Source organism: Bombina bombina, chromosome 2 (assembly GCF_027579735.1).
Source record: "Bombina bombina isolate aBomBom1 chromosome 2, aBomBom1.pri, whole genome shotgun sequence".
NCBI classification, from domain to species: domain Eukaryota; kingdom Metazoa; phylum Chordata; class Amphibia; order Anura; family Bombinatoridae; genus Bombina; species Bombina bombina.
Genome location: NC_069500.1, coordinates 59,088,033 through 59,114,531, shown reverse-complemented (window position 1 = coordinate 59,114,531; position 26,499 = coordinate 59,088,033). Strand labels below are relative to the sequence as shown.

Below are 26,499 nucleotides of genomic sequence, written 5' to 3'. Positions count from 1 at the left end.
CGCCAATGTGCATACTCAACCTCTGATGTATGACTTTGTCAATTCAATGTGCTTCAGAGTATCCCTTTATCTGCTATCTGTGGCATTCATCCCTTTCAGACTATCTAAAATCTAATGTCTAAAATGAATAATACACGTAAACTAATTGTGTGCCATATGATGGATCAGTGGCCCAAATCCCCCCCCCCAGTCTTGGTCCATACATTGTGTATATTTACCATCTAATGCTGTCTTTAAAAATCAGGTGGTGAAGTCATCACAGAAGCCAATGCCAGAGACATATGATGTATAATTTACCTATGATTATAAAATATATATTATATTTTGATATAGTAATTTCTTGAACAATCCTAACATGTTCGCATGATTCTACTTTCATTTTACTAAAAGTGTCACATTTTCACAATGCTCCTATATTACTTATAGTATTTACCTTCTGAAGTGGTTGTTAATTATGTTGTCTCTGACATTGACCCCCTCGTCCTGGAATGTCCCCTTTACGACTTTGTCGTCCTCCTCATCCCTGCCTGTTGAGCTATGTTTTGAAGCATGCCGCAGGCTATAATGATCTTTACCACCTTCCTATGGCTGAATTGGAGGACTCCTCCAGACCTATCCAGACATCAAAAGCGCATTTTGAGGAGCCCAAACATCCATTCAACTACAGCCCTAGTTTGCTTGTGCGCCCGATTGTAGCACTCCTGTGCCTCGTTGGTGGGGTTACGTAGAGGTGTAATGAGCCAATTCCAGCTCATGTAACCCGAATCACCTATAAATAATTAACATTACCAAATGTCAATTTATTTAAAAGTTATAGTCTCAGTGAGTGTTTTCTAAAAGGAGGTTTGATAACCTCTTATTGGTGCATACCCATATTCAAATTATTTATTTCTTGACTATCAGAAAAAAGAGATAGAATCTCATATTATGAGATACCTTTAAAAGACAGGGAAAACAGCACTATTTTAATATATAAAAAAAACCCCACCTATTTATTTGTACAGTTCCAAAATCCAGAACTGAAATCAAAAGAGAGAACGTAAACAGGTGCAGTAAAAAGATATTATACATTCATACATCAAAAACAACCATATGCAGTTTGGTCATATAAGAGCATATATATCTCCTAATGTAGCTTCAAAGTCCACTTCTAAGTCTGAAGACAAAAATGTGTGCACACAAAAAGCAACAATTCTTATTCAAGACATGTAGTGGCCAGCGTGGTACACTATGAAAATAAAAGCATGCTATTTATAGCATATCCAGTAATCATAAAGAAGGAGCAACTTCCGTTTATATATGCAACAACTTATCAGTTCATATTTCAGTTATATCACAGTCATAAATCTCTTATACCCCCATATAGCAGAAGCAGAAACAAGATAGCAAGTGTTTAAGCAGTAGCAGATTAGCAGTTGTTAGTGTTACCTTCTGCAACTTGGAAACTTGGCTTCTATTATTATTATTATTATTATACTTTATTTATGAAGCGCCAACATATTCCGCAGGGCTGTCCATGGATACAATTCATTTAAATAAAACAATACAAAACTTGTAAGAGACAGGACAAAATTTACAAACACATACAGGAGGGATTGAGGGCCCTATTCCCGTGGGAACTTACAATCTAGAAGGGTAGGAGGTTGAGAAACAGGAGGTGAGGACTGCAAGATTGGGAAAGATGTTAATACAGAGTTAGAAGAGGGAAATGTTAGGTAAGTGAAATTAATTTATTATTGAGTTGGGTGGTAGGCTTCCCTGAACAGAAAAGTCTTCAGGGAACATATAAAGGAAGAAAGATTAGGGCAAAGCCTGACAGCACGGGGGAGAGTGTTCCATGGGGTAGGTGCTGCATGACAGAAGTCCTGCAGTCTAGCATGAGAGGAGGTGATAGTTGCGGATACAAGGAGCAGGTCATTGTTGGATCTTAGTGGGCAGGCTGGAGTATACTTGTGTATTAGAGAGGATAGGTAGAGGGGAGTGGCATTGGTGAGAGTTTTGTATGTAAGGGTGAGAATTTTGAATTTAATTCTGCTGTGAATGGGGAGCCAATGAATCGACTCGCAGAGAGGTGCAACAGATACAGATCGATGAGAAAGGTGGATCAGCCTGGCAGAGGCATTTAGGATTGATTGAAGGGGGGAGAGGTGGGAAAGAGGAAGGCCAACGAGTAGGTTATTGCAGTAGTCAAGTCGGGAGATAACAAGGGAGTGGATTATTTGCTTTGTGGTGTCAGCGCTCAGAAAAGGGTGAATCTAGGGGTTCTTCAGTCCCACCACTTAAGTGGAGACAGGATACATCAATCCTACCTTACTTTTAGCCTTTGCTCCCTCCACTGCTTCCAAGCACTTGACACTCTGCACTTTCTTGAAACAAACTGCGGCTATTTATCATCCTCTGTATTCATCATGGCACTACTCACAATGCTTTATGATGCTTCTTACTGTGATTGGAAATAGCTCCTTTACATTCCAAAATTCCTTTGACTTTACTTTTTCAAACTGCGTACAGTTTTACCATATTCAAACAAAACAGCCAACGCGCGTTTCACCCATAATCCTTTCCGAGAAGGGCTTCATCAGGGCTGTCAATCATTGGGTGAGATGTTTTTTTTAACAGGTAGGCTCCACCTCTTTTTGCTTCGTTATCACATTTAAGGTGGACCTTTCCTGTCTTCAATATTAGACTCACAGATTGCTCTTTTCACTGTATTTCATCCATATTATACATTTACATCCTAAAACTTACACATTCATGGCATTCACACTGGATATAAATAAACCTATTCACATATCTACATATCAAATCAGGAGATAAACCATGTTTTAGTATGTTTGACATTGTACAAATAGAGATATAGGCTTAAACCTTCTTAATCAAAAAAAGTTATCGTTTTCCAAGTCCTATTTTCATATACAGATTTTTCTTTTTACTCATTATTTACATAGCATTTGTGTAATTCTGTTTTTATAGGTGCATCTGTCTCTGTCAATAATTCCTTAATTCTACATCTTACATGTCTTTTTTTGTACCTATACATATTTTACATTCATTTGTGTGAATAGAACCATAGAAAGTTCTTTATATATTTTAGTATTGACCTCAGTTTCCCTAAATGGCTTTTCCTTTCTAATCATTAGATTTGTACATCCATTTTTATTATTGATATACAAGGAAGACATAAAATCATTTTAATTCCTTATTACAGTAAACTCGTGAACTCCAGTTTTTCATTCAAACCAATAGGAGCTAGAGTTTACATCCATTTAGTTTCCTTTTGTAGGAGGCATTTGTCATTATCCCCCCTCTTCCAGATGTTATCCCTCAATACCAATGAATTTAATTGATTCCGGGTTAGATTCATGATATTCCAACGTACGTAATATCTTGGGCATGAACAATAGAGAAGGTATACCACCCCAAAAGATTCACAATTAATAATGTGCTTTATCTGTTTTTCACCTGTACTGAAAACCTTGAGCCTTACCATGAAAGGACAGTAAACACATTTACCACATGGAAAGTCGCCCACTACTTTATGTGATCTCAACCAGTTACCCATATGAGGGGATCTAACAATATTGTTACTAGGGCATCTTTTAAGTTTTGTGCTCTTCTCACTGTCATGAGTGGGGTTATACCCACTACTTCTTTCACCTCTTCATCTTGAAGTAAATAGTGCCAGTTCTTTTTAAAAATAGAACTCAAAGTTTCCCACTGACAGTTAAACTTAGTGATATATTGAATTGGTTGACTTTCGCTATCTGTATCTCTTTTTTTGTCATATAAAAGTTTGTCTCTTTGTGTGCTTCTAGCCCTCGTCTTTACTCTTTTTATAGATTTTTTTGAATAGTGTCTTCTCAGAAATCTATTCTGCATCTGATCAGCATGTTCCTCAAATTTCTTATTAACTGAACAGTTCCTTCTGAGTCTGAGGAACTGTCCAGTTGGTACCCCCTTCTTCACACTTACTGGGTGTGCACTAGAGGCGTCTAAAATACTATTCGTAGCTGTATTCTTTTTATAGTTCTCTGTAACTAAACCTGTACCTCTTTTTTAATTTATTTTCTCAGACTCAGAAGGAACTGTTCAGTTAATCAACAATTTGTGATGATACAATTGATCTTGATTTATAGTTGATGTAATGTAATTTCCTAAATGATTTTGACCTTGTACTGATGTTCACACATGTAAAACACATAACTACAGTGCTAAATAGTATATTTTGTGATCTATTTGTCATTGCGGGACCTATGCAAGAATGAATGAATTAGCGCAAACCGTAGACCGCCTGTATTACGAGTTTAAAAAGAGAAAATTATCGCATGCGTTACGGAAAGAGGCTAATCACGTGCACAAGCACATATTCCCCATAGAAGTCAATAGAGGAGAGAAATAGAAAAAAAAAAGCTTTAAACACTCCTGTTGAGCGCTAAGTGAGTGACATCATGTCATTCTGTGAAATAGTACTTGAAATCGTGATAATTTCATATTTAAAAATGTTTTGTGTACGTAATCTGCTGTATATTGTTTGTATGTAGATAATTATGTATGTATGTGATGATATTTGTATGGAGATGTAGCTAAATGAGTGTTTGTTCATGTATGTCTATGTGAGTCAATTTAAAATGGCTTTGTGTGCATTCTTTTTCTAACAGTCGAGATCTCGTATCTTTGAATAGTTTTTTATTAAATATTTTATTAAAAAATAATTTATTGTACAGTATTTGTATGAGTGTAAGTGTACTTTGTATAATATTTTTGAAGTGATTAGTGAAGGTTTTTGGTTGCAATATATCAATAACTACTGGTTTTGGAAAGCGTTATGGATTTGTGCGTAGATGGGAATTTTTGTTGCGCTATGGAGGTTTTTTCAAACTTGTAATGGCTGCGTTATGGAAATTAATGCATTATGGGTCATAACGCTACAATTTGAGTCATAACGCACAACTTTTAATCTAGCTGCAAATTTTATATGTCCACTCATACCTTTCCTATTGCATATATTATCATATAATGATAAGTATACATCTCTATACTTTGATTTATCTGCAAAAATCCTTTACATATAGTATACTGTTGTGGTGGTTCACTAGGTTTAGCTGTCTCTAGTGCTCTCTAATACCTTTTATTGTTTACATAAATGGATTCTATTATTTCCATGTTTCCACGGTTACGGGTGGCAAGGAAGACTTTTTACACCAGGATAAAATTAGATCCAAGGGTAAATCTGGCAACTGGTTTTGCTCATTTCCCCAATCCAGGAATCAGAAGTCTTCTTCCTTTCAAAAACCAGATTCCTCAAAATCTACCTGGAAACCTAATCCAGTTAAGAATAAATTGAAGAAAAAACAAGAAGTGTACCTCCAAAGCAAAATCTGAGGGTGCGGCCATCAATCCAGTGTCCGTACTGGTAGGGGGTAGGTTAACCCTTTGAGTGCTAAGCACTTTCCCACCTGGGTGCTAAGGTTTTCTTAAAGGGGTTTTTATTTAATATTTTTAAAAATATTTTTTTTTTACTTTTTTTTTATTTTTTTATTTCAGTTCCCCAAGACTTACGCTGTTGGAAAGGTTAGGCGATTACCTTTCCAACGGTGGGTCTTGGGGGTCTGTAGCTGCTTAGATGCCTGAGATACAGGCTTCTAAGCAGCATGCCCCCTGCTCCTATATTTAACATTGTTAATGTTAAATAAAGTTGCGCGGTGATGTCATCATGTTTATTGCGCGTGACGTCAACACGCAAAACGGAAGCCCGGCGATGCCTTTCATTATGCAGCACCGATCGCCAGGGTAGGAGCGGGTGGGAGCCCCCAGATCTCCCTCAGGTTGGGAGAGTGCTAGTGACGGCTCGGAGCCGTCATTAGCACCAGAGTGGAAAACTCTGTGACGGCTCAGAGCCGTCATTAGCACTCAAGGGGTTAAAGGGACATGAAACCCAATTTTTTTTCTTTGACGATTTAGAAAGAGCATGTCATTTTAAACAACTTTCCAATTTACTTCTATTATCTAATTTGCTTCATTCTCTTGATATGCTTAGTAGAAAAGCATATCTAGATAGGATCAAACAACAATTAGTACAACTGGGGAAAAAAAACGTCACCAGAGTACTACTAAGAGGCGCCAGGGGCAAATATGGAACGATAAAAAATCTAAAGTATAATACAATTAAGAAAGATATATACCGTAGATCCTATGGATAATAAAGTACTATAAAAAATTATTAGGGCATAAATACTATTGTGGTCTACCGGACGACGTGTGGTTTCGGATTGCGATTACTGCACTTTGATGTGCGCCACTACTTGTGAGTAGGATTCCTCTGTTCATTGTTGTTTTGCTTTTATCACATTTGATCTGCACCATGTGGCGCCATCTATCTATTTTCTTCTAGATATCTAGATAGGCTCAGTAGCTGCTGATTGGTGCCTACACATAGATACCTCGTGTGATTGGCTCACCCATGTGCATTGCTGTTTTTTCAACAAAGATATCTAAAGAATGAAGCAAATAAGGTAATAGAAGTAAATTGGAATGTTGTTTAACATTGTACTCTCTATCTGAATCATGAAAGAAAAATTGTGGGTTTTATGTCCCTTTAAGCTTTTTTTAGAAGACCTGATATCAGTCTGTTCAGGATTCCTGGGTACTGGAAATAATTTATCAAGGGTACAGGATAGGTTTTTGTTCAAGGCCTCCTGGATAGAGGTTTACTCTGTCTCGTGTATCAAAGAGGCGAGAAAAATGTGTGGCATTCCTTCAGTTTGTGCAGGATCTGGAGGACATGGGAGTAATTGTTCCCGTTCCTATGTCAGAACAAAGGAACGTTTACTATTCCAACCTATTTATTGTTCCGAAGAAGGAGGTAACGTTCAGACCCATTCTGGATCTGAAGCCCTTAAACAAGTTCCTGAAAGTTTCTTCTTTCAAAATTTAAACTATCAAATCGATTCTTTCTTTAATTGTCCAAGGTTATGACAACTATAGACTTGAATGATGCTTACTTGCATATTCCTATTCACAGGCAACATCATCAGTTTAATTGTTTTGCCTTCCTGGACAGCCATTATCAGTTTCTAGGCCTTCCCTTTGGACATGATACAGCTCCCAGGATCTTTACAAAGGTTTTGGATGCCCTTCTTTCAGTCATCAGAGTCCAGGGCATTGTTGTGGTTTCCTACTTGGATGATATTTTCCTTTAGTGACTGTGCATACATAGAAACTACAAGCTTTCTTCATAACTGGAAAGTAAATGTGACCAAGAGATCGCTCCATCCACTTACAAGGGTGTCCTTTTCAGTGGTAATCATAGGTTCGCTGTCCATGAGGCTGTTCTTGACAGACTAACACAAGCTCAAACTACAATCTGCTTGTAGGTATCTACAGCCCCTATCTCAAGTTAACATAGCTCAGTATATGGAGGTGGTGGGTCTGATGGTGGCAGCATTAAATGCTATTCCATTTGGTTTCATTTGCATCAACTCCAACTATGCATGCTAAGGCAATGGAATGGAGATCACACAACCTGTCCCAGCTAATTCACTTAGACCAGTTAGTCAGACAGTCTCTTTCTTGGTGGATTTCCCCCAAACTGGTGTCTCAGGGGATGTTTTTCCCACATTTGTCATGGGATGTTATCACCATGGACACCAGCTTGTCAGGTTGGGGGTCGTTCTGGGGTTTTTGAAGGACTCAGGGAGTTTGGTCGTCTCAGGAGGCAAGGCTATCGACTAATGTTTTGGACCTTTGTGTCATTTTCAGAGCACTTCAAACTTGGCCTTCTCTCAAATCAGGTCCATTCATTCACTTTCAGTCAGACATCACAGCAGTTGCCTATATCAATCATCAAGGGGGTAACCTCTTTGTTTCCTAATCTAAAATATTCTAAGGAGAGATACTTGCACAAACTGGATGTAATGAGGGCGTTAAAAATATATTTACAGGCTACTAAAGATTTTCAACAGTCTTCTAGCATGTTTCTTTTATTTTCAGGTAAACGTAAGAGCCAAAAGGTAACTTCTGTTACCTTAGCTTCATGGTTAAAGAGTTTGATTCACAGAGCTTATTTGGAGGTGGGGCAGTCACCACCTTTACGTATTACAGATTGTTCTACTTTTTAGGCTTTCAAGAATGAGACACCAGTAGAACAAATTTGCAAGGCTGCAACTTGGTCTTTTTTACATATTTTCTAATGTATTTCCCTTGGCAGAGGCAGCTTTTGGAAGGAAGGTTCTTCAGGCGCTGGTTCCTACTAAATGCGTGCCTGCCTTTCTTTTTTGTCCCACTAATTTTTTTTCCGTGGATTCCACAGCTTTGGAATTAGTTACCAACAGTAAAGAATTGTGGACTCTCACCACCTTAGAGGGATACTAAACACACATTTTTTCTTTCATGATTCAGATAGAGCAGGCAATTTTAAGCAACTTTATAATTTACTCCTTATTATCAAATTTTCTTCGTTCTCTTGCTATCTTTATTTTAAAAAGGAAGGCATCTAAGCCAATTTTTGGTTCAGACCATGGACAGCACTTGTTTAATGGTGGGTGCATTTAGCCACCAATCAGCAAGCACAACCCAGGTTGCGAACTGAAAATGGACCGGCTTCTAAACTTACATTCTTGCTTTTCAAATAAAGATAGAAAAAGAATGAAGAAAATTAAAAATGTGTTCAAAATTGCATGCTTTATCTGAATCATTAAAGAAAAAATCAGGTTAATTTATTCTAACCTGAAAAATTCCTTTCTTTCTTGGTGGTGAGAGTCCACGAATCCACCCAATTTTACTAGTTGCCGGCAGTTCTAGTTTGTACTTACCCCACTATCAGCTAGATTACGAGTTTGGCATTAAAAAGCAGCTTCATAACGCTGTTTTTTCCCTAACGCCACTATTACGAGTCTTGTAGGTATAGGTGTACCGCACACCTTTTTGGCCGTCACGCAACGTCAGTACCGCACTTTTAAAAAAGTCCTTTTTCAATGGGACTTTCATATCACCGGTATTACGAGTATGCCTGGCAGGCCAAAAAGTGAGCGGTACACCCTATAACCGACAAGATCTGTACCGCCATCTAAAGTCAGTAGTTATGAGTTTTACGTTACAAAGCTGTAGCATAAAACTCATAACTAAAGTGTTAAAAAGTACACTAACACTCATAAACTACCTTTTAACCCCTAAACCGAGGGCCTCCCTCATCTCAAACACTATATTACATTTATTAACCCCTAATCTGCCGCTCCGAACATCCCGCCACTAAAAAAAAATATGAACCCCTATTCCGCCGCTCCCCGACATCGGCACCACTATAGTAAACCTATTAACCCCTAAACCACCACCCTCCCACATCGCAAACACTATTTAAAGATTATTAACCCCTAATCTGCCGTCCGCCCACACCGCCGCTATAAAAAACGTATTAACCACTAAACTGCTAGCCCCCACAACAAAATATACTTAAATAAATTATTAACCCCTAAAGCTCTGACCTCCCACATCACTAACTCTACATAAATATATTAACCCTAAACCTAAACCTAACGTAACCCGAAGTCTAACCCTAACACCCCCTAACTTAAATATAATTAAAATAAATCAAAATAAACCTTACAATTATTACCTAAATAATTCCTATTTAAAATTAAATACAAACTTACCTGTAAAATAAAACCTAAGCTAGCTACAATATAACTATTAGCTAAAATAAATACCTGTAAAATAAAACCTAACCTGCCTTACACTAAAAACTAACATTACAATAAAATAAGTTATTTTCTAAATGACAAAAAAAATAAACACTAAATTACAAAAAATAAAAAACCACATTATCAAAAATAAAAACGGATTACTCCTAATCTAATAGTCCTATCAAAATAAAAAGCCCCCCAAAATAAAAAAAACCCTAGCCTACACTAAACTGCCAATGGCCCTTAAAAGGGCCTTTTGTGGGGCATTGCCCCAAAGAAATCAGCTCTTTTACCAGTAAATTTTTTTACAAACACCCCCAACAGTAAAACCCACCACCCAACCAACCAACCCCCCCAAATAAAAATCTAAATAAACCTAAGCTAAACATTGCCCTGAAAAGGGCAATTGAATGGGCATTGCCCTTAAAAGAGCATTTAGCTCTTTTACATTGCCCAAACCCTAAGCTAAAAAAACCCCACCCAAAAAACCCTTAAAAAAAACTAACACTAACCCCCGACGATCCACTTACAGTTTTCGAAGTCCAGACATCCCACCTCATCCAAGCGTCAAGAAGTCTTCATCTAGACGGCATCTTCTATCTTCATCATCCTGGTGCGGAGCAGGTCCATCTTCAAGACATCCGGCACGGAGCATCCTCTTCTTACGATGGTCGCTGTAAAATGAAGTTTCCCTTTAAGTGACGTCATCCAAGATGATTGGATCAGCCAATAGGATGAAAGCTCAATCCTAGTGGCTGATTGCAACAGCCAATATGATTTTTTCACCTTTAATTCCTATTGGCTGATAGAAATCTTTCAGCCAATAGGAATGTAAGGGACGCCATCTTGGATGACGTCACTTAAAGGGAAACTTCATTTTACAGCGACCATCGTAATAAGAGGATGCTCCGCGCCGGATGTCTTGAAGATGGACCCACTACGCGCCGGATGGATGAAGATAGAAGATGCTGTCTGGATGAAGACTTCTTTCCATCTGGATGAGGACTTCGCCGGCTGGATGAAGATGAAAGAGGACACATGGATGAAGACTTCTTGCCACTTGGATGAGGACTTCCCTGGCTGGATGAGGATGGATGTCCGGACTTCGAAAACTGTAAGTGGATCGTCAGGGGTTAGTGTTTTTTAAGTTTTTTTGGGGTGTTTTGTTTTTTAGTTTAGGGTTTGGGCAATGTAAAAGAGCTAAATGCCCTTTTAAGGGCAATGCCCATCCAAATGCCCTTTTCAGGGCAATGATTAGCTTAGGTTTATTTAGATAGGTTTTTATTTGGGGGGGTTGGTTGGTTGGGTGGTGGGTTTTACTGTTGGGGGTTGTTTGTATTTTGTTTTACAGGTAAAAGAGCTGATTTCTTTGGGGCAATGCCCCACAAAAAGCCCTTTTAAGGGCCATTGGCAGTTTAGTGTAGGCTAGGTTTTTTTTTTATTTTGGGGGGGATTTTTTATTTTGATAGGGCTATTAGATGAGGAGTAATTCGTTTTTATTTTTGATAATGTGTTTTTTTATTTTTTGTAATTTAGTGTTTATTTTTTTTGTAATTTAGAAAATTGTATTTTAATAATTTAATTTATTTTATTTTATTGTAATGTTAGTTTTTAGTGTAAGGCAGGTTAGGTTTTATTTTACAGGTAACTGTATTTATTTTAACTAGATAGCTAGTAAATAGTTAATAACTATTTACTAACTAGTCTACCTAGTTAAAATAAATACAAACTTAGCTGTGAATTAAAAATAACACCTAAGATAGCTACAATATATTTATTAGTTATTTTGTAGCTAGATTAGGTTTTATTTTACAGGTATGTATTTAGTTTTAAATAAGAATTATTTAGGTAATAATTGTAAGGTTTATTTAGCTTTATTTTAATTATATTTAAGTTAGGGGGTGTTAGGGTTAGACTTAGGCTTAGGGTTACATTAGGGTTTGGGTTATGCTTAGGGTTAGGGTTAAGTTTAGGGGTTAATATAATTATTTAGTGTTAGTGATGTTGGAGGCCAGAGGTTTAGGTGTTAATGACCTTAGTATAGTGGTGGCGACATTGGGGGGGGGCAGATTAGGGATTAATAACTGTAATGGAGGTGGCGGCAGATTAGGGGTTAATAGTTTTATTTATGTGGCGGCGATGTTAAAGGGACACTGAACCCAAATTTTTTCTTTTGTGATTCAGATAGAGCATGACATTTTAAGCAACTTTCTAATTTACTCCTATTATCAAATTTTCTTTATTCTCTTGGTATCTTTATTTGAAAAGCAAAAATGTAAGTTTCGATGCCGGCCCATTTTTGGTGAACAACCTGGGTTGTTCTTGCTGATTGGTGGATTAATTTAACCGACCAATAAACTGTCCAGAGTTCTGAACCAAAAAATAGCTTAGATGCCTTCTTTTTCAAATAGAGATAGCAAGAGAACGAAGAAAAACTGATAATAGGAGTAAGTTAGATAGTTGCTTAAAATTGCATGCTCTATCTGAATCACGAAAGAAAATTTTTGGGTTCCGTGTCCCTTTAAGGGTGGCAGACTGGCAGATTAGGGGTTAATAAGATTATGTAGGTGGCGTGGATGTCGGGGGTGGCAGATTAGTGGTATTTAGACGTGGTTTTTATGTTAGGGTGTTAGGTTTAAACATAACTTTCTTTTTTTCTTTTTTGCCAGCTCTCCCCATTGATGTCTATGGGGAAATCGTGCATAAACACGTCAAAGCAGCGCTTGTATTTCGGTGCGGTATTGTCAGGGTGACAGGAATCAGACTGAGACGAGAAGTGCAAAAATAATCACACCTTTATTTATAGCAAAAAATAATAAAAAGTCCACAAGTCAAATAACAAGCCAGGGATCAAAACCAGAGCTGGTAGTCAGACGAGCCGAGTTAGGAGCCAAAGCGAATAGTCAGACGAGCCGGAATCAGGAACAAGGAAAACTGCAGAGTCAGGAAGAAGCCAGGGATCAGGAACCAGGAAGGACGTCAGGCAGCCAGGTAATACACAGGAACTCTCACAAACAGGTCTGAGACAACTCAAAGGCAAAGCATACTGAACAGAGGCCCTTTAAATAATAAGTGATGACATCACAATTCTGAGACTGCATTCTGTCTCACATGGATGATGCACACCAGTCTGGCCATAAAAGGAAGTGCAGGAATTGAGCAGCATCCCCCACAATGCACCATAGTCAGGAAGAGAGGTGAATAAAATGGCTGCCAGCAGCACATGGCAAACACAACAGGGAAAAAAACCCTGACAGTACCCTCCCCTCAACGACCCCTCCACCACTTGAGAACAAAAGGCTTATTGGGGAAACGGGCATGGAAGGCACGGAGGAGGGCGGGAGCATGAACATCAGAGGAGGGAACCCAAGAACGCTCCTCCGGACCGTAGCCTCTCCAGTGAACCAAATACTGTACACGGCCCCTGGACATATGAGAGTAAATAATGCTGCTGACCTCATACTCCTCATGGTTGTCAACAAAGATAGGACGGGGACCAGGCAACACAGTGGTAAACCGATTACAAACCAATGGTTTCAAGAGGGAGACATGAAAAACATTGGAGATGCGCATAGCAGGAGGAAGGTCAAGAGCGTAGGCCACAATATTAACCCGTCGGAGTATTCGAAAAGGACCCTCATAATGGGGAGCCAATTTATTGGAAGGCACATGAAGGTTCAAGTTGCGGAAGGACAGCCAAACTCTCTCACTAACCTGGTAGGAAGGTGCAGGCAGACGCCTACGATCAGCCTGGAACTTTTGGTGCTGCATAGAGTGATGAAGGCAATCCTGAATCTGCAACCACGTGAAACGGAGTTGCCGGAGATGCTCCTCCAAAGCCGGAATACCCTGAGACATGAATGAATCAGGCAACAAGGATGGTTGAAACCCATAATTCGCCATGAACGGGGATATCTTGGAGGAAGCATTAATAGCACTATTACGAGCAAACTCTGCCCAAGGTAACAGTTCAGACCAATTATTGTGGTGATCTGAGACATAGCAATGGAGGAACTGTTCCAGAGCTTGATTAGACCGTTCCGCAGCCCCATTGGATTGAGGGTGATATGCCGAGGAGAAGGAAAGCTGGATCCCCATTTGAGCACAAAAAGAACGCCAAAATCTGGAGACAAATTGGCTACCCCGGTCCGACACTATCTTCTTGGGTAACCCATGTAAACGGAAGACCTCCCGGGCAAAAATTGAAGCAAGCTCCTGAGCGGTAGGCAGCTTCATCAAGGGAATGCAATGTGACATTTTAGAAAAATGGTCAACCACCATAAGGATAACAGTATTGCCATTGGAAACAGGGAGCTCGACAATGAAGTCCATGGAAAGATGTGTCCAAGGACGCTCACCATTAGCAATAGGTTGAAGAAGACCCACAGGAAGACGTAGAGGAGTCTTATTCTGTGCACAAACTGAGCAGGAGGCAACATACGCAGCAACATCAGAACAAAGACCTGGCCACCAGAATTGTCCAGTGACAGACCAAATCATTTGGTTCTTGCCTGGGTGACCTGCGGCTTTAGGATAGTGGTAAGTGTGCAAAAGTTTAGTTTGAAGATTCTCAGGAACAAAACACTTACCACTAGGTTTCTCAGGAGGTGCATTGGTTTGTGCAGCCAGGATCTCCTCCCCCAAGGGAGAAGTCAAATTAGTACGTATGGTAGCCAAAATATGGTCAGGAGGTATAACAGGAGTAGGTACAGACTCCTCCTTGGACAGAGGCGAAAATTGTCGAGAGAGGGCATCAGCCCTAACATTCTTACTACCAGGCAGGTAGGAGACCACATAATTAAACCGAGACAAAAATAGCGCCCATCTGGCCTGTCGGGGCGACAAACGTTTTGCTTCAGATAGATAAGTTAAATTCTTGTGGTCAGTAAGAATGAGCACTGGCACGCTAGTACCCTCGAGAAGATGCCTCCATTCCTTAAGTGCCAAAATTATGGCCAGTAATTCCCTGTCGCCAATTTCATAATTACACTCCGCTGGAGACAATTTCTTAGAGAAGAAACCATACAGATGCAAGGAACTGTCAGGCGTAGGACGTTGAGACAAGAGGGCACCTACTCCAGTCTCAGACGCATCGACCTCAAGAACGAAAGGCAGGACAGGGTTAGGATGAGCCAGAACTGGAGCGGCAGCAAAGGCAGTCTTAAGACTATCAAAGGCCTTAATGGCAGTAGGTGAACAATGGAGTGGATCATTCTCTTTACGGGTCATGTTTGTGATAGGTTTGACCAAGGAAGAAAAGTTTTTAATAAACTTTCTATAGTAATTGGCGAACCCCAAAAAACGTTGAATAGACTGAAGACCAACTGGGCGAGGCCACTGCAGAACTGCAGATAACTTGTCAGGATCCATGGAGAACCCTGCAACGGAGATAACATAACCTAGGAAGGTTACTTGAGTCTGATGGAACTCACATTTCTCGAGTTTACAAAACAGGCCGTTCTCATGTAGTCTCTGAAGAACCTGTGTAACATCAGAACGATGAGCCTCAAATGTGGGTGAGTGTATGAGGATGTCGTCTAAGTACACCACAACACACTGTTGCAACATATCTCGTAGGACATCATTAATAAATTCCTGAAAAACAGCAGGAGCATTACATAGGCCAAAGGGCATTACAAGATACTCATAATGCCCGCTCCTGGTGTTAAATGCTGTTTTCCATTCGTGGCCCTCCTTAATCCTAACGAGATTGTACGCTCCTCTCAAATCATAGTTTAGTAAAGACCATAGCTCCCATGAGGCGGTCAAAGAGTTCTGTAATAAGCAGAATAGGGTAAGCATTCTTAATGGTAAGATGATTAAGACCCCTATAATCGATACATGGTCTTAACTCGCCACTCTTTTTCTTCACAAAGAAGAAGCCAGCCCCTGCAGGAAAGCAGGATTTGCGGATGATCCCCCGCGACAGAGCATCGGCAACATACTCCTCCATAGCACAATTCTCTGCAACAGACAGAGGGTACACCTGGCCCTGAGGAGGAATGGCTCCGGGTTGCAGGTCTATGACACAATCATAAGACCGGTGAGGAGGCAACGTACCGGCACGCACCTTGTCAAACACGTCTAGGAACTCTCAATACTCCTCTGGCAATTGAGAAACCGAAGAAGTGCACAAGACTTTAACTGGTTTCCGAAGACAAGTGGAAATACATTGCGGGGACCACGACAACATTTCGGACCTGCGCCAGTCGAGACTGGGATTGTGCTTTTGGAGCCAGGGATAACCCAGAACAACCGGAAAATGCGGAGAGTTTATCACCTGGAACTGGAGGGTTTCAAAATGGAGAGCCCCAACAGCCATTGACAACGGAGCAGTTTCGTGAGTAACGAGTGCGGGCTGAAGGGGCCTGCCATCAATGGCCTCAATAGCAAGCGGAACTGACCGAGGCAAAACAGGAATGGAGTGCTTTGATACAAAAGCACTGTCAATGAAATAACCTGCAGCACCGGAGTCAAGAAGAGCCTGGGTGACTATGGAGGAGTCCACCCAGGAAAGGACAACCGTGACCAAAGGTTTCTCCTTAAGCGGTTCCGGGGACGAGGATAAACCACCCAAGGTCTGCCCCCGACAGGACTTTAGGTGTGAGCGTTTCCCGGCCGTGTAGGACAAGACTTCAAAAAGTGGCCCTGTAACCCACAATAGAGGCAGAGCCCCTCCCTCCTCCTAAAGGCCCTCTCCTCCGCGGAGAGACGCATGAATCCCAGCTGCATCGGCTCAGCAGTACCTGGTGACTCGGGACCAGGAGGCATGGGAGGAGATGGAGGCATGGGTGGGAACGAACACATAGGAGACAACGGAACAGGAGGCTTCCGCAAGCACTCCTTGAAAGAGGGCCTCTCTCTGAGTCTGATGTCAATTAGGATAAAAAAATACACCAATGCCTCGAGATCCTCTGGTAAATCTCTGGCAGCAACTTCGTCTTTAATCGCATCAGAGAGCCCATGAAAGAAGGCGGCAACAAGGGCTTCATTGTTCCAACCTACCTCTGCGGCGTACGGAACTCAATAGCATACTGAGCAACAAATCTTGTACCTTGCTGAATGGACATGAGTCGTTTAGCAGCAGAGGAGGAGTGAGCCAGAACATCAAATACCCTTCAAAAGGAGGCCACAAATTCAGGGTAATTTGAAATCACAGGTTTATTAGCCTCCCACAAGGGATTAGCCCAGGCAAAAGCTGTGTCAGAGAGTAACAAGATGAGAAATCCCACCTTAGCTCTGTCAGAGGGAAACGCCTGAGGTAACATCTCAAAGTAAATGCCCACCTGGTTCAAAAACCCTCTGCACTGAATAGGATTGCCTCCATATCGCTGAGGTAGAGGTGCAGAACCGGACATGCTCCTGGTAGGCATAGGTGCGGCAGCGGAAACAGGAGCAGCCATAATTTGCGGGACACTTTGGTCGAAATGTGCAGTGCGAGTCAGCAGGGTTTGCAGGGCTAGTGCAAATTGATCCAAGCGGTGATCCTGTACATCCATCCTGGAAATGATGGCAGGTAAAGGTGGATTATTAGCACTATCAGGATTCATTGCCTTTGCGTAATGTCAGGGTGCCAGGAATCAGACTGAGAGGAGAAGTGCAAAAATAATCACACCTTTATTTATAGCAAAAAATAATAAAAAGTACACAAGTCAAATAACAAGCCAGGAGTCAAAACCAGAGCTGGTAGTCAGACGAGCCGAGTCAGGAGCCAAAGCGAATAGTCAGACGAGCCGGAATCAGGAACAAGGAAAACAGCAGAGTCAGGAAGAAGCCAGGGATCAGGAACCAGGAAGGACGTCAGGCAGCCAGGTAATACACAGGAACTCTCACAAACAGGTCTGAGACAACGCAAAGGCAAAGCATACTGAACAGAGGCCCTTTAAATAATAAGTGATGACATCACAATTCTGAGACTGCATCCTGTCTCACATGGATGATGCACACCAGTCTGGCCATAAAAGGAAGTGCAGGAATTGAGCAGCATCCCCCACAATGCACCATAGTCAGGAAGAGAGGTGAGTAAAATGGCTGCCAGCAGCACATGGCAAACACAACAGGGAAAAAACCCTTACAGGTATGGAGCTCAACGCCACCATATCGCCCGCACAAGCCTGCTTTTTGTAAACCTGTAATAGCAGCACTATAGGGAGGTGAAATAACGCCTCTTTTGTGGTGGTCGTTAATTTCCCTATAGCACTTAAAACTCGTAATCTAGCTGTATCTTTCTTACTTCTTCCTCCTATTCTTGGCTATACGTAATACTGGAAGAGGCAGGGAAGTAGGAGGGATATTAAAGCTCTTGGTGTAGGGTATCTTTGCCTCCTCCTGGTGGCCAGCTGATAAATTCCCAGCGGTAAGGAATTGTGGACTCTCACCACCAAGAAAGAAAGGAATTTATCAGGTAAGAATAAATTATGCTTTTCTTGTTGAATTAAATATAAATTCAAATATTTAATATATTAAAAGCTTTAAAAAAAACATAATTGAGCAAGTATGCCATCAGGCCCATATACAAATGACATTCATATTGTTTAACACTTCATATACACCGCTATATCCAATTGCAAAACACACAAACAAACTCCTTTAATTGCATTAATCAATATTGGATTTTGAGTGTTTGGCATCCATTATCGCTGTGGGAAAATGGAGATTGTATTTCGGCTGTGTTTGACTCAGAACAATTGGAACCAACCCCTAAATGTGCATTTGTTAAATGGATTGGATGTTCTGTTGGTTAAATCCACCAAGAATTCAAAGAATTCATCAATAAAAAAAAGATGTCACCCTCACTAATCCATATTTATTAAAGCCTGTTGTCAATTTTCACATTTTACTGAAAAAGCCTTCTAAGGTAACACAGGAACTGGGGAGACGTTCTCATTGGATAGTTCATTTAATGTAGGCCACTGGGTCCCTCCATTAAATGTACTAAGTGGTCTTTAAGGCTCTTCGACTTCATCTTCACCAGTTATTATGTTATTCGATGCTCACTAATATCTAAGGGGCCGGTAATCTAAAGGTCTCTGGGCTGGCGAGATTCTATAAGAATGCTCGCCAATCCTGCTATTTCCCTGGTGGAATGATCTAAAGCCACCTTTTACCCTGAAAACTGGGTGTCTCGCTAAGGGGACGTATACTGCACTTCATAGGGAGGAGATACATACATTACAATAGTGCACAATGAAAATCATTGTTTAAAAATCTTACAAATGAATAGATAAACCATTCACACATAAATAAGCAGTGGAAAATAGTTTTGTTAAAGTGCATAAAAAATCATAACAAAATTTTTTACCAAAAATCGTGTTTTATCAAAAATATAACATTTGTCTGAAAATTATATAGGAATGAATTGTGCTAAATATGCACAGTGTAACTCATGTACACTGGATGAGAAAAAACACCTAAACATCTAAACTTACAAGCACAACATACAAAGCATAATTATTGTTTTAAAGTAAAATGAGCTGAACATGGGCGTTCCATGGGCGTATATAAAATCTCTAATTCTAGTGTAATTCTCTAAACATTGCCACATACAAGGAATACTGCTGCACTCAAATGCTGAAAAAAGATGAAAACTGTATTATTCCAAAAAGCATTAAAAATACAAAGTTACACACAGAGGCAACAATGACACAAAATCTTACGCGTTTCACTCATCTATACAGAAATGTAAAGCTTAGGAGCTGGCCCATTTTAGGTTCAGCACCCTATATAATGAAAAGTTGTTTAAAATTGAATGTTCTATCTGAATCCTGACTTTACTATACTTTTAATGTTAACTGCAATCAGGGGAGTTGGTATCAAGAATATGTACTTGCCTTAGTATAAACATTACAATAGTAAATCATATAAAGTTACTATGATGAAAGTTACAATCTCTGAAAATGAAGTAAAAGATTTTATGAATGTAAATATTGTGCTGCAAAAAGTCTCTAAAATTGACAATCAATATTGCTTCTTTTTTCCCTAGCACGCTGAAGAGGTCGCTTGATGTTTTCAAACAACGTAAGTATTTATCTCTGCAGCTTCGAGTAAATATTAGGTTATATGGATAATGTGTACAAACTAATGCATTTTAAAGGGACATAATACTCATGTGCTAAATCACTTGAAAGTGTTGCAGCATGACTGTAAAAAGCTGACAAGAAAATATCACCTAAGCATTTCTTTGTAAAATTTTAAGATATTTTACTTTATAATTTCTTCAGCTCACTAGATTAAGTGCTGTGTAAACACTTATACTTCAGCTGCTGTCCAGCTGCAAGTTGGAAAAAAAAAAACAATAGCCAATCAGCATCAGCAGTGCTGAAGTAATGCTTTGCTTTTGCTGTGATCTCATGAGATTTTACTTAAATCTCATTAGATTTTATAGAACCTACTTAAACTGAATAGGAAAATAACATGACGGTGCCTGCACATGACAGATGCACACTCCCTAGCAAGTCGTGGGACAAGCATCCTAACTGGATGGTTAAAGTCTTTTTACAGTGAGGTGTAAATACTTGAAATTTTAGGTAAATGTCTACTTTTTACATAGAGATGTTTACAGCTATGCTGCATCACTTTCAAATGTTTCAACATTTGTATATCTTGTTCCTTTAACTGAAAAAAATAAAAAAAAACTCTTAATGTCATGAAAAAATTTGAGACAAAGCTAGATCTAAACTACTTTAGAGAGACAGATATCACAAGTAGAGAATTTATCCAATCAACATCGCTAGTCACACAACCCAACTTTGCTACTAAAACTGCTGATTGGCTCGGTAGTTTACTGCCGAGTGGTACTTTAACTATGTGTTAAACCATTTTGCTACGGTTAAACACATAGCATTGGAGGTTTATTTTAGAGATAACTTCAAGCCGAATATGCACAAATATAAGTGGTAATATATATATAATCCAAGCAATAACATGGCATCATTAATATTATTCCTTGGTTGGTTGCATACCCACAAAGAAATCATTTTAAGACATGTTTAATATACATGTCTGAAAACAGTATTTATTAATGGAAAACATGTTTTTAATTATTGCAATTCAAAAAGGGAAAATTATTATATGGAGAACCAACTTTTGTAAATCCTATATTATGGATTCTATAAATTCAAACTCTGTAACATTTCAGATTAAATAATACAATTATGCTTGTATTTGCGTAAGAACCCTGACATATGTATTTTTCATATGTGTCCATTTTTAAAGCGATAATATGGTAATATGGTCACCCTATTACAAGGCCAAGTAGCACTTTTCAGACTTTAATTGATATATGAGCTTTATGCTTAGAGATAAACCTTCCCAAAGCTTTGACATAGATTAGAGGTTATAAATTGGGTAAGTACAATTGAGCTAAAAGAGGCTGCTCCTAGGTGGTCACCTGCCAAAGAACAAGCTACTGAGCCATTGCTCTTTCCTGGTTGAACACTTGTCTCTCTGTATATACAGTATGTTTATTATGATCCTGGGCAGAGTCTACCTAAAAGTGATAGGGGAACCCAGATGTGGACTCTCTATCCAAAGTACCTAGGGCAGCAGACGACAAATTTGTTTACAATTTAGGAGCCAGGCAGTGGTATTTGTATATAGATTTATAGAGAAAACCCCAAAAAGTTAGGATCCAGGGGTAAAATTCTAGGAGCCAGTGGCTCCCTGGCTCGTGGGTTTGTCGAGTCCTGACCTAGAGGGAAGCTGGAAAGATCGTCTCGGGTTGCCATGTTGCTTGTTCAGAGGAGGATTGCCTGGTATTTTGGGGGAGGACCATGGATAGCGCTGCGGAATCTGTTGGTGCTATTCAAATAACTTATAATAATACAACACAAACAAATGGGGAGTGTTTGCACACACACACCAAAGCAGCGCAATAAACCTGGAAGTTATAAATTGAATATCATATATAAAACATACCAATTGTTATTGTATAAAATATAAATACAAATAACACAAAGTCCAGTGATATAAATGCAAGGAAAGTTATTTATACTTGTTCTAAAAAGATCATATGAATAAAGCAAAAGACTCCAGCAGCTCCTCTGGAACAGGTGATTCCACAGACCTTGATTGCAAAACACGTTTTTCTCTGAAATTAGAGAAGAGAGGAGCGCAGACTCAAATGCAGAGTAATAACAGTTTTAATATAACACACACGACAAATGGCCACTCACAAGATAAAAGTTAAAAATCAGCATATGTGCAACATTAACACAAAAGACTTATCGTCTCATGTCAGCCTCCTTCTGTATTCCAAAGATGTCAAAATTGGCGTGTCCCTCCAGTGTTTTCCAAACACAGCCCGGTTGTCAGAATATGTCCGTTGAAAAATGTCTCCAAACGAAGTTCATGCAAAGGCATCACACATGAACAACAGTGGTAATAGTACCTGTGATTCAACACTGGAATATGGGGCAAGGAGGATAACAGGCAGATTAAAGAATGCGGCTATGTAGTAACGTTCCTCTGCTCTTATACCTCCAGACTCGTAGCTGCAGACTTAGAGCTGGGGCGGCTTCACAGGAACGAATGGCTCAGGGGTGGGCGGGTCTCTACGCGTTTCTTCACGTCTCGGCGTGACTTTCTCAAGAGTGATAGGTGATGAGGGAGGAGAGGCTCTATAAAGGGGAGTGTAAATACACACACCCACTTATTTGACCAATCGCATGGGGTAAATAACGGCAGTGTTGGATATCTAAGTTAAAAACAACATAAAAGGAAAATAACAATACTTTCTTTAAGATATCACAATAATAAATACGATATGCATATACATATTAATTAATAAAATGGGCATGCTAATAATACCATACAATATAGAAACAAGAATATATATAAATAAGTTAATAAGAATATGCTATAATACATAGACCAATATTCAAGTATTAAAATGCTATATATATGGAAAATTGTGTAAACATGTGTATATTAAATATAAATATATATATCTTAAAAATACTAATCATAGTAACACTTAAATTGATATTAAAAAATTAAAAACATTAAAATTGATGTATGTTATGAAACTATTTTATAAAAAAACCTGCAAGTCAATTTCTATATTTAACCCATTGGGCTCCATGCAATTGAGATTTTTAATCCAAAAGGTTTCTTGTTTTCTGAGTTTTAATAGCCTATTTGTGTCCCATACGTTAGGTTTTACCCACTCTATAACTTTGACAGTGAGATCTAGGGGATTTTGATTGTGGTGGGTTTTAAAGTGACGGGACACACTATGATTTTCGAAGCCATTTGAAATATTATTTACATGTTCTCTGATTCTATATTTGATTTTCCTCTTCGTGAGCCCTATATAAATATATCCACATTTACAGACTAATTGATAGACCACATATGTAGTGTGACATGTATATCTATCTTTACATGTATACTTTTTTCTATTATTATAGTTAAAAAAATGAGTACTGTCTTGATCTATTAAGGGACACAAAACACAATCCTTCTTTTTGCACGGGTGTGGGGGTAAAAATGGTTTAACAGTCGAGTGGACATGATTTGCTGTAGCAAATCATGTCCGCTCGACCTCGCTAAATGCCGACAACATACGCTGTCGGCATTTAACATTGCACAAGTCTTTCTGGTGAAATGCACAAGCCTTTCTGGTGAAATGCACAAGCCTTTCTGGTGAAATGCTTGTGCAATGCCGCCCATAGCTCACTGTCCATTAGCAGTGGCTGTTAATAATCCAGATCGGATCGGGATGATTTCAGAATGCCACCTAAAAGGTGGCGGACAAGTTAAGTAGCAGCTGCTTAATAAATGGAGCCCTTAGCGCTGTCCAGCGCTGATATTACAAGTTGACTGTAAAAAGTTAGTGTGCAAGCAAAGACTCTGGTGCGCTAATTTTAGGACTAACTTCCTCTCCCCATAGACCTCTATTGGATGCGCTAAGGAAATCCTTTCTTTTCATTGCTCCCACGCTAACCCGAAACTGAGTTAGATCAACTGTACTAAAGCCAAAGGTGTGTTAGTAACATTCCTATGGTCGTTACTTAGAAGAAAATATTATTTTTATTTTTAAATATATATTTATATATATATATATATATCTGTATATATATTTTTAAAAAACATATATATATTAATATTTATAGGTGTTTATATATATATATATATATATATATATATATAGAGAGAGAGAGAGAGAGAGAGAGAGAGAGAGAGATTGTATATACAGATATGTAGAAATATGCATTTCAAAATAAAATATTTTTTTTCTACGTGAAGAACATATGAATGTGGAGTATTTCTATTAAACATTGCATTGCATATTTCAAGGTATTTGTCAGGGGAAGGGCTCAAAAGAATATATATTGTATGTATGTGTATTTATATGTATATATGTGTTTATATAAAAGTATACATATGTATACATATATATTTACACATCTAAAAACATATATAGACATGTGTGTTGTGTTGTTCGTCCGTTGATTCAACGAGGACCACTTTGTGACCCATGAAATGCTATGTCAGGTTCTGTCTATGTATGCGCATATGACTTATGAGGCCGATCCTTGAACGGAAGGTCAGGTGACAGATAGGACAGCAGAGGAGGAGGACATCTACAATCGGGATACTGGCACAAGCTTTCCTGACTTGCCTCTTTTGTTCTTCTGCAACCATCCTTTTGGCCTCATATGATTCGGCACCTTTAGACACAAAGGAGCGCCATATTGTCCGATTCATTGCACTCTGTTCTCAGGTATCAACATTGATGTCAAATGCTTTGAGGGCGGCTTTGAGAGTATCTTTAAATTGCTTCTTTTCTTCCCCCTGGGATCGTGGGCCTTGCTGCAGCTCGCCATAAAAGATTATGGCCTAGATTTGGAGTTTTGTCGGCAAGGACCCGCGTAGCTAACGCCGGCTTTTTTCTGGCCGCACCATAAAAATAACTCTGGTATTGAGAGTCCACATAAAGGCTGCGTTAGGCTCCAAAAAAGGAGCGTAGAGCATTTTTAACGCAACTTCAACTCTTACGGACGCGGTCAGCCTCAAAAACGTGCTCGTGCACGATTCCCCCATAGGAAACAATGGGGCTGTTTGAGCTGAAAAAAAAACACCTGCAAAAAAGCCGCGTTCAGCTCCTAACGCAGCCCCATTGTTTGCTATGGGGAAACACTTCCTACGTCTGCACCTAACACTCTAACATGTACCCCGAGTCTAAACACGCCTAACCTTACACTTATTAACCCCTATTCTGCCGCCCCCGCTATCGCTGACCCCTGCATATTTTTTTTAACCCCTAATCTGCCGCTCCGTAAACCGCCGCTACTTACATTATCCCTATGTACCCCTAATCTGCTGCCACTAACACCGCCGACCCCTATATTATATTTATTAACCCCTAATCTGCTCCCCACAACGTCGCCTCCACCTGCCTACACTTATTAACCCCTAATCTGCCGACCGGAGCTCACCGCTATTCTAATAAATGTATTAACCCCTAAAGCTAAGTCTAACCCTAACACTAACACCCCCCTAAATTAAATATAATTTTAATCTAACGAAATTAATTAACTCTTATTAAATAAATTATTCCTATTTAAAGCTAAATACTTACCTGTAAAATAAATCCTAATATAGCTACAAAATAAATTATAATTACATTGTAGCTATTTTAGGATTAATATTTATTTTACAGGTAACTTTGTATTTATTTTAACCAGGTACAATAGCTATTAAATAGTTAAGAACTATTTAATAGTTACCTAGTTAAAATAATTACAACATTACCTGTAAAATAAATCCTAACCTAAGTTACAATTAAACCTAACACTATACTATCATTAAATTAATTAAATAAAATACCTACAATTACCTACAATTCAACCTAACACTACACTATCAATAAATTAATTAAATACAATATCTACAAATAACTACAATAAAATAAACTAACTAAAGTACAAAAAATAAAAAAGAACTAAGTTACAAAAAATAAAAAAATATCTACAAACATAAGAAAAATATTACAACCATTTTAAACTAATTACACCTACTCTAAGCCCCCTAATAAAATAACAAAGACCCCCAAAATAAAAAATGCCCTACCCTATTCTAAATTAATAAAGTTCAAAGCTCTTTTACCTTACCAGCCCTGAACAGGGCCCTTTGCGGGGCATGCCCCAAGAAGTTCAGCTCTTTTGCCTGTGAAAAAAAAACATACAATACCCCCCCCAACATTACAACCCACCACCCACATACCCCTAATCTAACCCAAACCCCCCTTAAATAAACCTAACACTAAGCCCCTGAAGATCATCCTACCTTGTCTTCACCTCACCAGGTATCACCGATCCGTCCTGGCTCCAAAATCTTCATCCAACCCAAGCGGGGGCTGGCGATCCATCATCCGGTGGCTGAAGAGGTCCAGAAGAGACTCCAAAGTCTTCATCCTATCCGGGAAGAAGAGGCGATCCGGACCGGCAACCATCTTGATCCAAGCGGCATCTTCTATCTTCATCCGATGACGACCGGCTCCATCCTGAAGACCTCCACCGCGGACCCATCTTCTTCCGGCGACGTCCAACTGAAGAATGACGGTTCCTTTAAGGGACGTCATCCAAGATGGCGTCCCTCGAATTCCGATTGGCTGATAGGATTCTATCAGCCAATCGGAATTAAGGTAGGAATATTCTGATTGGCTGATGGAATCAGCCAATCAGAATCAAGTTCAATCCGATTGGCTGATCCAATCAGCCAATCAGATTGAGCTCGCATGCTATTGGCTGATCGGAACAGCCAATGGAATGCAAGCTCAATCTGATTGGCTGATTGGATCAGCCAATCGGATTGAACT

General features: G+C 39.3%; 1 protein-coding gene across 1 annotated transcript in view; it reads left to right on the top strand.

Annotated features, from left to right (window-relative positions):
• PSTPIP2 (proline-serine-threonine phosphatase interacting protein 2) overlaps positions 1-26,499 on the top strand; it is a 535,836-nt gene that overhangs the window by 291,437 nt on the left and 217,900 nt on the right. Inside the window, exon 4 of the mRNA XM_053701065.1 lies at positions 19,660-19,694. Within this exon, the coding sequence (XP_053557040.1) occupies positions 19,660-19,694 (35 nt within the window). The remainder of the gene's footprint in view (positions 1-19,659; positions 19,695-26,499) is intronic.